General features: G+C 48.1%; 1 protein-coding gene across 21 annotated transcripts in view; it reads right to left on the reverse strand.

Annotated features, from left to right (window-relative positions):
- FBRSL1 (fibrosin like 1) overlaps positions 1 to 12995 on the reverse strand; it is a 555762-nt gene that overhangs the window by 51064 nt on the left and 491703 nt on the right. For all 21 annotated transcript variants that reach the window (XM_075434576.1, XM_075434573.1, XM_075434570.1 and 18 more), the window contains one exon: positions 9007 to 9052. In XM_075434576.1, coding sequence (XP_075290691.1) covers positions 9007 to 9052 — 46 coding nt within the window. The remainder of the gene's footprint in view (positions 1 to 9006; positions 9053 to 12995) is intronic.

The raw sequence follows: 12995 nt of genomic DNA on the forward strand, positions 1-12995 counted from the left end.
TTCAATAACTTTTAAAATTTAATGGCGAATGAGAACCTTTCCACAGGCTTTTTGAACTGTCCGACAGAATCCCATAGCGAGGATATAATTCTGCAATAAATTTTGCAGGACGGTTAAAAAAAATACAGAAAGCTTTTAATTTCCTATTACCTCCTGTAAGACTTTGCCATCAATTTAAAGCAAATAAATGAACTAAAAGCACTGCAGTCACTTTTCTGTCCCAGCGATTTACAAGAAAATATTTACTGTTTGGAGAAAAACCCAACAAACTAGAACAAGCCTCCTTTTCAGAAACACAGACATGCAAACACAACCACTATGCCAAGTCCTGCTCTCTTCTACACTGGTGACAGCCCAATAAACCCCGTGGAGTCAATGGAGTCAGTATGGCTTTCCCTGGCTCAGCCGAGCCCGGGAGCCGGGGCCGAGTGCACAGAGCGGCGGAGATGGAAGGCAAACCTCACGCTGCGAGTCCCCGGGCAGCTCGGCAGCAACATTAACAGGCTCCACGGGGAACTGTGTTCAGCCCTTGTTAGCAGGAAGGATGGTCAGCGAAGCAGGGAGGCGACAGAAGGGGCGAGCACACGCGTGCACAGCTCGCGCAACAATTAAAGGGGAAAACGGCAGGAGCCCTGAAAAGCTGAAAGCAAGCCCCGAACGTGGCCTTCCTCCCCCCCTCCCCCGGGACAGGACCAGAAAGATACGTCCCAGGATTACCTACAGCAGTGATTTCAAACGAAGCTAATATGAAAAAAAAAAAATAAAACAAAACACAAACATGTAGCATGAACTATTATTGCTTGCCACGCGGGCTGATGGGGTCAGCAGGGTCCTGCTCATCAGCCACGTCCCTGTCCTGGGAGGAAGGCCTCGGTCTCAGGGGTGGTGAGAGGAGAGGGAGAAGCAGCGAGATGCTGACAGCACCCTCTTTCCCTGAAGCCTCTGCTGCGGAGGCTGGGGCGTCCCTGGGACTTGCAGACCCCACCACTATCACACACAAAAGAGTAACCAGATCCATTTGCAATTAAACTGCATGCCCTGGTCTCATTGATCACTCCCATTGATTGCCCAGAAGGAAACACAAGCCGACCTGGGATCAGGCCCAGCTGCCCCCTGCACCAGCCTCCTTACCCCCCACCGCCCTGTCAAATTACTTGTCGATCCTCAGGCTGCCCTGTTTTACGCCGGTGACCTGCACCGAGCACAGAGTTACGGTGGCTGCGGGAGTCCCTGACGACCGTTACACAGCAGAGGATAGCTGCCCATCGGTAACCCGTCAAACCGCTCCACCGAGACGGAAACACAGAGCACAGGTGGAGAGCAGCACAGCACAGACAGCTTAAAAAAAAAATAGCACAAGCCCAGCCCGTGCACAGCGCAGCACACACCTCTGGCACGGGGTCAAGGGAGGCTGAAGAGGAGGAGGACTCTCCTTCGTGAGGAGGAATCCCGATTGAAACAGGGACGTGGCAGCCACGGTGCGCTCCGACCCGTGCCAGAGGTCCAGACGCCCCTCCTCACCCCGCACTCCAGCGTAGTCAGAACGAAGAGGGAATCAGGTTTATACCCAGCGTTTAATTTTCTAAGAAACTGAAGCTTTACAAAATCTTACATGAATAAAACATGTCCCTGTGGTATTTTAAAAGCAGAATCAAGAAGACTCGACAGCTTTGTGGGAGCTGCAACTGCTGCTCTTAACATCAGCGCCCTACAGCATCCTCCTGGGCTGCGACACAACCTGTACCAGCATCCCGCAACCAGGGACAGCCGCTGGAAACAGCACGGAGGCTCAGCGGCTTGGCTTTCGCTGCTCAAGAAAACAGAGAAGCGAACTATAAACAAGGAGTAAAAAGATGGTATCTTTCAACTATCCTTTAAAAGTCTGGGCAACGTAAACTACTACATGCATTTGGAAGGAATGCTTCCCCCCCCCCCCCCCCCCCCCCCCCGATGTACAGTTTGATGGTCCTTTTATCTACTTTCACATGAACTGAGAAAAGCTAGAATGTGCCTACTCAATCAATATGAGTTTGTGCTGGCGCATACAGGATCTATATTATTTTGCTTTTACAGTTTATTTTAAATAAAAAGTATAATTAAAGAAAATAAACCACCCACTTCATAACATTTACACAACGAAGACTTTATTTATTTTATTTACGTTTTGGTGGGCAAGGCACAGCATGCAGTTAGCTTTCCATGATACTTAACAAAGCTGCATTTGAAATTTAAAATCTTTAAGGAAATGAACAAATTCTGCAGAGGAAGGGCAGTTGAGCAAAGAGACTTCTTACATTACCCTAGGTAATGGTGCATATATATGTTTCTGCGTGCCTCTACTCCAAAAACATATCCATGACTTGGATGCTTTAAATCAAAAAGCAATTTCAGTCTGTAATACTCAAATAAATAATTAAACATGTTTTATCTCCTACAGTATTGCTTCTATTCATTCTAATCCCACTGACAGCAATGCAGCAACATACCCCACATCCTTAAAATAACAAAACAAAACACAAGACACCAACCAGAAGGCCTGGAAATGTTTATAATTCAACTTTTCAACTCTCTTGGCTGCAGCCTGAAGCTACAAAGAAAGCTCTATGCTGGCTCACTTGAGGGAGACAAACGGGGAGATAGCTGTGCGAACCGCAAGGCAAACGGTGCAAGCAAAACCTGCCCGCTTGCACGAAGCAGCTCGAACTTTGGGAGGCATACAACACTCAATTTGTGTTGAAGTTAATAAATTATCCACTTTTGCAGGCTAACTGAGTTTTATGAAGTTAACTGGGCAGTGTGGTTAAGGTGAATGGTCTCTCCTACTTGTCCATCATATTTTCACAGACAGCTGCTATGGACAGGGATGGTTATATCCTGAAGTACTAATAAATACATATAACAGAGCTAGCAAGGGAGATGAGTACACTCCCACTCCCAAAGAGCAGGCTGAGAGCTTCCCACAGTCTGCAAAATCAGAGAATTGCAGGAAGACTGGGAACTGCACTTACTGCACTATTTTCTGTGTTTGATTTTGTTTTGAAATGTGGCTAACTAGCTGTGACTTGCATGATTATCTCGGCTACCCACCCTGTTTGAAAATCAAAGTCCTCTTCCTTCTCAGGCCACTGTATAATTACACATATATATATATATATATATATATATATGCATATGCAAGACAGCTAACATACTCATCCAGGCAGTGATAAAATCAGACAGAACTTTTCCAAAAGACGATGCCGGGATGGGCTCACATGCTGCATTTAGCAGTAGCTCAGGGTATCCAGTATTGCCAACCCCTCAAGCATTGACAAATCGCAAACCATCTTTAAAGCAAGGTTACCAAACCAAAGTTATTTGGGCTTCTTTTTGATTGCCTGCTGGCTTTGAAGCACAGAAGAATAAGAGTTCCAGGCTCTTGTCTGTAGCTGGGGAGACTAAAGTCTTGCTTAAAAAATGAAATTAAAAGCTCAGACTTTTGTACAATCCTCCCAGGGCCTGGGTTTCATGAAAAACACAGGATATTGTAATGTTGTGATAAAATCACAAGAGATGCAACATGGGGAGTAGAGCACCTGCAGAGCATCCTGAGCACTGTATAAATCATACCAATGTGGTTGCTATCTAAATTAATGCATTCTTTATTATTACAGATGCTGCTGTGGAAGTTTTTGCATGCCTGTGATTATGGTGGACACTTGTCCAAAGATTCAGCTGTAAATTATCATCCCCCTCAAGTTCCCTGACTGTGCAGGTAATCACACACAAGATGGTGAGCTCATCAAAACATAACCAGAACCTGAGGTCAAGAGACGAGATGCATCTGTGCTTTTCCTGCATCTCAGACCCAGCTGTGGATCCCGCCAAGAAAACTGGGAAAATTGATGATATCTCTCCTGACCTCCATTCATGTCAAACACAGCTAACTGCCTGACTGGGTGCTCTGAGACTTGTCTGCTCTGCATCTACGCAGACCTCCTTGCGACGGAAGGCTCTACATCCCAGCACAGTAAGGTGGAGGCCCTGAAGGAGAAGTGACCTTGGTTACAGGAGATGCTGTTCAGCCCAGAGGGAGTCTCTGACCCTGACAGCTGGAGCAAGAGGGCCAGGGGACAGGACCAGAGGCAGAGCAAAGCACGCCAGCGGCACAGCGAGCACAGGAGACACTGGGCTTTCGATTCCCCTGTCAGCACGGAGCAACCATTAAGCTGTGCCGCTGCAAACCTGTGCCAAGCACGTTACTGTGAGCTCAGCTGCACTCAGGTTGTTTTCTGCTTCACCAGGCACTCACAGGTTCTTCCTGGAGAGCTGACTTGCTGCCCTCTCATCCTGCCCCTGCCCCGCTGCCCCTCCTTTCCCCTCTCACCCCGTCTCATGGTAATAACCATCAGCTTTTAACAGCATGTCCTACACTGGAGGTTGTGTAGTTCCAGCTTTTAAAATGATTTAGTATGACAGTTAAGTGCTGAATTGGGAAAAAAAAAAAAAAGGAAGAGAAGAAGCAGAGAGAAAAAGGAGAGACAGAGAGACAGTCCCCTTAAGGCAACAACATTATGGAGCAGTGATCTCAGAGGAACAAGGGTTCTTCTCTGGTTCAGATGTGCTTGTCAGGGCTCAGTGTCGTCTCTGAACAAGAAATCTCTCTTGCTGGCCCAAGGCACAGTTTCGTGGTCAAGAGGACAGAAAATAAAGGGAGGGAACTTCAAAGAACCATAAGCTGCATTAGCGCGCTGGGGCGGGTGGCTGCAGCGCATCCCATGGCTGACAATTACGACCTGCACGCCGAGAAAGCTTGCCTCCCTCTTGTCAGAGGGATAAGACACAGGCTGTGAGCTTTAGAGCTTTGAGGATGTGTACAGTTCATGATGAAAGATAGCACTTCAAAGCCCTCCGCCTAGAAACCCAGGGAGAAGCGAGAGTGGAGGGTAAGCAATCTTTTTTTCCTGGGGGTGCATATGCGGGGGAAGGATAAGAATTATTTTCACTGTCATTTACTATTGCCATGAAAATGAAGCCTTGCACTGTTTATGGAATCTCTCATTAAAAGGATCTCTTGATAAATCGCTTGATAAACATTCATTAATTAAGTCTCTCAGTGCACTTGGCTGACAAGCATTAGTCTTCATTCTGCAGGAGGGGGAAATCAAGGCACGGAGCTCAGTGAGCATTCAACCAGCCCGAGGCAGAGCCAGGTCCTGGCCAGCAGCTCCGCGCCACCAGAGAACTGGATTACGCTGCTCCCTCCATGTCCAGCTTGATTTTGATCCCAAGATAGGAGCAATGTACTCGGCTTCAAAGCTCTTCAAAGCCCCTGTCCCCGCTGCTGCCCAGTGTCCCCTGGGGCCGCAGGGCAACGTGGGTGTCCAGGTCCAGCTCCTCCGCAGGCATCTCGGCTGATGCCCCATGGGGCTCCCCGACGCCCCTTTCATCTCGGGGGTGGCACCTCCACACCCACGGCCTGCCCGGGGTTATATCGGGGACGCCTCAGCTGCTGCCCAGCCTCCACTTACTCTGCGATGGAGACCTTCCTTGCCAGGGCCCTTGGCCAATGCTAAAGCCATTTGCGAAACACCTACTCTAAGATGCCTGTTTCACCCTAACCCCACCAGTGGCCCTGCGTTCAAAGGCTGGGGACTCAGCAGGTCTCTCGGGCTGCAGCTGCAGGGTTATTGTGGTAGAACAGCCACCAACTCTCCTGCATTCCCTGGCATACAGCAGGTCTGGAGCACGTCCAGCAAGACCCATCACGGAAGCCCACTGCAGGAGTGAGCCAGCAGCACGAACGCAACACTCAAGTCCTTAAAACACAAACTATTCCACGCCACACACCTAAAAATGTCACCACAGCAGGGAGACAGGGGTCCTTCCAGAGATTCAACAGAGATTGAAGGGTGAACACCCCTCTCACCTCCGCAGCCCCACAACACATCTGCTCTCCTATCGATCACCATCACTGCTTCTGCCTCATCCACCACTTGGGGATGGAGGGATGGATTCGGCTTTTGCCTACGCCTCCCCTGCCCTGCACGGCACTTGCCCTTCAGAATAAGGAAAGGACTGGCTGGGAGATTCCTGTGAGAAAGGAGCTGCATGAGAGAGCAAACAGACCTTTATTATTTGTTTATCGATTTATTCACCAGGAGGATGTAACACCCGGCTCGGCAGCAAATGCCCTTGTAACTCTGTGCTGCAGCGACAAGTTGGCTAAACAAACACTTTTCTGCGTCAGAAGACAAAGACCTGTCAGCACAGCGGATCAGGGATTCTCTGCTTTTATTTTTAATTATTATTTCCTAACACAGAGGATTTAATCTCCTCTTCTCCTGGAAGCTCAAAGTGCCCCATTCAGCCTATTTCACAGCTGTGACTACCGAGGTCACCCCGTGTCAGGACACCTCTCTCTGCCGCATAATAGCAACCGGCCCCTGAAGTGGACATCGAGGCCGTGCATCTGTTGTTGCAGACGAGCTGGTGTGAAAAGGGGGAGCACGGCGGCCGCCGCTGCCCCGGCAGGGAGGGGGCGAAGACAAACGCTGCCCAGAGAGCCCCAGACAAAGGACGCTGCTCCCCAGGCCTTCTGTGGAGCCGTGAAATATGGTCAAAGGTTACGTTTTACAGCTGTTACAGCCTCAAAGAAGAGAAACCCGTCTATCTTAATACTTAATTACTTTGCTAAGCTGCTGATCAACTAGGACGGCATAAAACAAATACGCTGGGCCAAACGCATCCCGAGGGAAAGTTTGTGGGAACAGGGGGAGTTGCACCAGACAATGAATCTACTTTATTGTGTTTTAAAAGCCTGGTTACCTTCTATAAAAGCTGCAGCGTGGACGCTGCAGATTTCCTAGTTAATATCTCTCCAAAAAGGCCACAAGTGTTTACAACAGAAGGGCACAGTGCAAATGCCCACGGGAGAGGACGAGCATGTGCCGTGCTGCATGTGCGCCCATCAGGAAACCGTGCTGAGCTAATCCCCTCCTCCCTGCACAGCCACCGCGGCTCCAGTCCCGGAGAACACGGGCCTTAAATCAACGCTCTTATCTCACAAAAGGAATTTAAGCACCACGCTTTGAAAGTCACTTTCTCCCGGCCATATGGCATCCCCGAGCCCGGTCGCGTCGGAGCGGCGCTCATTTGCATGTGCGAGAGACAAATCTGGCTCTTGCGTTGCGGGAGTGATAACAGGGCGAGGGGTGGGATTTAACGCTGTTTGGGTTTCTGCACAAAATCTCGCTGAAGCAATTCTGTCTCGCCTCTCAACACAAGCGCCGAACGCTGCGGCAGCCCCCAGCAGAGCCTGCCCATGACTGCGGCCCGCGCCAGTCAGCAAAGCTCCACCGGTACGGGGCCAGGGTCGAAGAGAAGTTTGAGACAAAACTCATGATCTGAACCCAGATCTTCCTAAAGCTGGCCATGTCTACACTCTACACCCACAGTAAACCAAACAGGCACAGTCACAGGGATATTAACAGCCGTGAACACAGACTTCAAGATGGCAAATTTACAGCTATTCACACATTTAACTTCCTGATAGGGAGGTATTTTGAAAACTCCTGTTGCTGAGCTGCTCCGTGATATGAAGGGCTGCGGGATCTCAGGCTTCAGCACGAGGAGGAGCCAACAAAGCTGCTAGCGCTTCAACACAAGCCCCTCCAGCAGATCTCTGTGCCATGCATTTATGCAGGATGGCAAGATTTTTGTTTTGCTGAGGCAGTGCCGTATGGGCAATCTGGTTTGCCTTATCAGCGAGCCAAGGCTGAGAGAAGAGAAATGTTCTTCCCCGCCATTTGTTTAAACTTCCCTCTTTCCCCCAGATAAAGCTGCATACTTTTGTAAAAATATCTGCAAATGTAATAACATAATGGGCTTGTCATCGGTTTCCACATTTGGAACTGAAAATTTGCAAAGCTTGGAAAGAAAGAGAATTCCTAATACTGACTGCTGCTAAAGAGCCCAGCTATAAACCGGGCCTGGATCCAGGCGATGGAGCACACAACCACCAAAACACCTTTCCATGGCCAGCGCCTGCTCCTACACAGCTGCAAATTACTCCTTTCTTGGCCCTCTCAAAATAATGGGAGCAGGTTGTTTCATCACTTCTTACTAATGGGCCTCACCTCCCCTCTTCAGGGTGTTTGCGTGTCCCTAGCACTCGTCACTGCTCTGACCTGATCCTGTTCCGCGGCTCAGTGCCGGGAACGCGGCGGAACAGCCCCGGGTCCCGACCATCCATTCAGAGCCACACCACCAGCCTCCTCGCCTGCTGAGGCGCAACCCCGCCCAGCGTAACGCCTGCCGTCACGCACCACACTTTGCCCTCCAAGGCTGTTTCTGCAGTATTGTCACCAAGTATCCATCTCGGTGAGATTGCCCCCGGGAACACACGACACTAGAGTAGCCCTGTTCTGCGGCTGCGCCGAGCCCTCAGAGGAGGGCTTGGCGTATTGAGCGACATGCCACTGTACCTCCCAAGGGGAACGTGGCGCAGTCTCTTAGCAACACCCAGCGCGGATCACGGGTAACTCTCAATTAATAGTAATTGTGAGCCGAAACCCTACAACGTGCTCAGCACCTTCCACCTTGTTTTGGAGAACTGAGACGTACAGACACAAATGCTGTGTGCACACTGGCAGGAGAGGGATGTGCAAGCCCTAGTAAGGACAACACAGGTACCACTGAAATACTGCTTTGTTTAAAAGAAATGAGGATTTGATTGTACCAGAGGGAAAAGCATATCCCCTGTGGTAGAGGCTGCCTTCTCCTTTGTCAGTAATCCCTCTCCCTAAGGCATCTGTTACAAATCTGACTGGCAGGGAAGAAGTCCCATCCCACACTGAGACAGTGCAGCTCTAAATTTCAACTTAATCGTCACAAGCCTGTAAAGCTGATCTTTATGACAATGTGCGTGGCACTGGCAAAACGGATGTCCTGCTATTGGCACCATACGGATTCACGAGTCCAAGCTCTTGCTCTCAGATAAGGAAAGCGTTTCTCCAGATCACTTACCTTTATTTGCTGCAGGGGAGAACAGTTTCTCAGAGCCTACAGAAGCCTGAAAAAGAAAGAGAAAAAGCAGGTGAGTGATAATAAAGAAGAATTTCGGGAGGCTTGCTCACAAAACAGCTCAACACAAGTCGGTTGCCTGTAGACCTGCAGTTACACACTGCACCTGGAGGGTGCAGTGTTGTGCCATTACAGAACCCGCATGCATCCTCAGAAGATGAAAGCAAAGCGTATACAAGTCCTGTCCTGATCTCACCCAACTACATCCGCCTGTCTCGTTTATTTAGGCAGCCATGCAATGCACAGCTATTTTATCCATTCTTCATATAAAAACAAAACCAGTGAAACTGCTATCAAGCTGAAGGAGAAAAAAAAAAAAACCAACAACATTTCAAAGCCTCTCTCATTGAAAATAAGCTCATTTCTTGCTGAACATGCAAAATGTAATTTGTGTGTTGGAAACACAAGTTGCAACTGAACACATCCGTATGAAAGAGGGTGTTATACAATAAATATTATGCCAAATGATAGGTACATGCTGCTATGCACTTAGTTGAGTATGGAATAAAATGACTTCCTCTTGGAAGAAGCTCCTTGCAAACTGGGTTGCACTATGCTGTTTGAACTCCACAGCAGTGTGTTTGTGCTCCTCACAGCTCTGGGAAATAGTTAAAGAAATCCAATTAACCTAAACCTTGTAAACAGCTTCATGATAATCAGGGTCACCAGGTTACAGACAAGATGATAATGACAGGGGAAAAAAAAGTCCATTCATTGTAAATAAAGCTTTTATGAGTTAATTTGATGGCTTCCTTCCCTCCCCCCACTGATATCAAACAGCCAACCTATTTCAGCATAAGCTTTTCCTCCTCGCTATCTGATAAAATAGCAAGTTGTCTCTACAGAATCAAAGCTGGTCTGGGAGCAGGGAGCACGATCAACATTACCACCATCTACAAGATAGCTGAAAATACCAACATTTTGGCACTGACTGCTGCATGAATAACATGGGGCAAAGTACAAAGCTGAAGAGCAAAAGATACTGAGAGTGAAAAAAGCCTTTCTCCCCTGACTCTGCTTTAAAAAAAATGAATTAATTCAACACATGGCTGAACTAAGTTGATTTTCTTTTGATTTTATTGATTCTATTCTAAGGTGCCTTGGGAGATTTGCATGATAAAGAGCACTATGAATTGTATTACACTGTTATATATTTTACATGACAACTCAGAGGAAAAAAACAAACAGTAAAATGCAAGAAGATCTGCATGAGATATAGTAAGAAGCAAGAAAGAGTGATCTATTAATGTTACTTCTAAGGAAAGTGGCACTGCAAGCACTGAATGTCTTACTTAATGCAAATGCATAAAAAATAGAGGGAAAACAACATGAAAAATAGGTTGAGGCTGAGACACATAAGAAAGAAATTCTGAATCATGTCCACAACAAAGCTGCACGTGTATTTGTGGCATGTATGATCGTTACACAGCTCAGCAAAAGGATCCTAAAATCTTAGGGAAAATCAGTTACCTGCATGATCCCTTCACTGCGTGGATTAAAGAGAGGAAGAACCAGGATTAAACAAGGTTTTGCCTAGGCTGGTTTGCAAAGAAAGTGTAACAGCGTCACACAGCAGCAACAACAGTGGTGCACAAAATGTTTGACAGCCAGTTCTGAATTTACAACCCATTGTTCAGAGATATTTCACTTACAATCAACACAAAGTCACCACGGACGCAGAGCACATCCGCAGGCTCTGGGCACTCACCCGTACTAACAGCTTACACAGAGCCAGGCCTAGCTTCAAAGCACTCCATAAGCACTAGGACACGTGGCAGGTGGATAAAGAAGATTCCCCCGTTTTACAGGCAATGAAACTTTGCTGCGGGTTGCACCAAGGCCCAAGCAGTAAATCCGCAGCTGAGGCACACATCCCGAGTGCTGGTTTCTGACGCCGGGGTGCGGGGTGTGCAGCCCACGAGAGGAGCCCGTCCGCCGGCAGCCGGCTCGGGAGAGCTGCCCATCCCCAGGGTGCCGTCCAGAGCAAGCCACCGGCTGCGGGACCCGCTCCGGCAGCAGCAGCCACCCCAGCTGGGAGAAGCTTTATGCTTTGCCTCGTCAGGGAAGTTGGGTCCTGCCCATGTCACTTTATGGCAACCACCAGCTCACTCCCTTCTGCGTAATTCAGCACTGAGGGTTCAGTACAGACTGGCACTGTTTAATTGTGAGCTAAAGATCTCAGTGCTACAGGTCCAGACTATAGAAAAACAATGTTTAAGGAAGTCAAGCAAGGAAATTCACTTTTAAGAGTAAGTAAAACAGACGGGTTATTGCACAGTCTTCTGCTATCAGTATATGGCACCACCTTCAACAATCAGAGTCAACATTTACAGAGCAGCATTTTCAACATCACAGCCAGTTTACAGACGCAAACCTTCACACCTAGAATTTACAGTAACTTTTGCTCTCACTTCTGGTGATTTCTAGCTCCTGATCTGAGCAGCTTTTGGCACGAGCACCATTCTGAAACAGTGAATGCCTGTGCTACAGGATAATCTGCGAGCTGCTGTAAAGGCAGGAGGGAAGCTGGGGGAGGAAGAGCCTGAATACATAATTCAATTCCATCAGTCGCCCTTTAAAGGAAGCATACAATAAAACCTATGTGTCTGAGGGAGCCCACTAATGAGTGAAAAAATCCAGCAAACCAACGCATCTGCTAAAACAAGTCCCCTCCCAAATTTTCTGCTGTTTCAAGCAAATCATTTGCATATGTTTAAGAAGGAATTAAAAAAAAAAAAAAGGAGTGGAATTTTTCCCTTGTGAGCAACACCAGGCATGTGGAGTCCTTTATGTGGATGGGTTCAAGCCATCCCAGGAACTCACACTTTTTTTTGATCAGAAAACAAAATGAGAAATTTCCTTTCTCCCCCTTTCCCTGCCTCCTGCCTGCATCCCCCTGAAGCACCAGCTCAAGGACAAGCACAGCTGGAGCAGCTCCTTGAACCCCTGCAGTCTCTCGCTGCCCAGATTCCCTTTCGTTGCTGAATAAGGCAGGGGGAGATCGCCGGCCCGATGCTCACGGACAAAAGGCCCCTCCAGCCCTCCCTGCACAGTTGCTGCTCATCTCCCTCCCCAGGCAGCAGCAGAGAGGGCCCGACGCAGGCGTGTTGGCGCAAAAGCTGCTGCTTGCAAAGTCCCACCCTCACCCCCCGCAACGACCTTCGCATTTGAAGCATAAAAGCCGTAATGTCTGCCCAAAAGAGAAGCAGATGTAAACTATTTCAGAGAACAGCAGAAGTTCTGAGGTGGGCTGGTAGCCTCATGTTGCTGAAACCTTTAAGACCCAGCACCCTTTCGACAACACGCTAAGATCAGCACAAAGCCTTGCAGGTCCCCGTTCGTGGTTTAGTCAACAAAGTTAGCAATTCTCTGCCCCATTTTGATTTTCTTTCTTTTCTACTACCCGATCTAAAGGGGAAAATGTCTCCACCCAGTTCTGTGACAGTCTGAAACCAGGCTGGACACACTGCAGAAAAAAACAACACTTCTACCCTTTTCTGCTTTGCAAAGAGCAAGCAGAGGAGTGGCGCTCCAGTCCTTCATCCTTCCTCCCCTCGAATCTAGCACACACAAACACTGACTCCATTCTCAGCACTAAAAGCTTAGCAAAGGCAGCTTCTTCCTCAAAATGTAAGGTGGTAACCACAAAGGATACAGCACACTCTCCCCTCGGAAGGTGAACAGTGAGCCATAATGAAGTCCATGCCTCATTCATCCTGGTTTCCACTAACCCAGGGCCGCTGAAAGGTGTAAGAGCTCTTACAGATTAATAATTTAATGATTACATATAACAGAACAACATCATCTGACAGAAACAGCATTATAAACTATGTCAGGCCCCACAGTAATTACTTTTTTTTTTTTCTACCTCTGTAGCCTATAAAATGGCTAACAGGGAATAAAACCATTCCTTATCACCAACAACAGAAGCT

This window comes from Opisthocomus hoazin, chromosome 13, assembly GCF_030867145.1.
Source record: "Opisthocomus hoazin isolate bOpiHoa1 chromosome 13, bOpiHoa1.hap1, whole genome shotgun sequence".
Lineage (NCBI taxonomy): Eukaryota > Metazoa > Chordata > Aves > Opisthocomiformes > Opisthocomidae > Opisthocomus > Opisthocomus hoazin.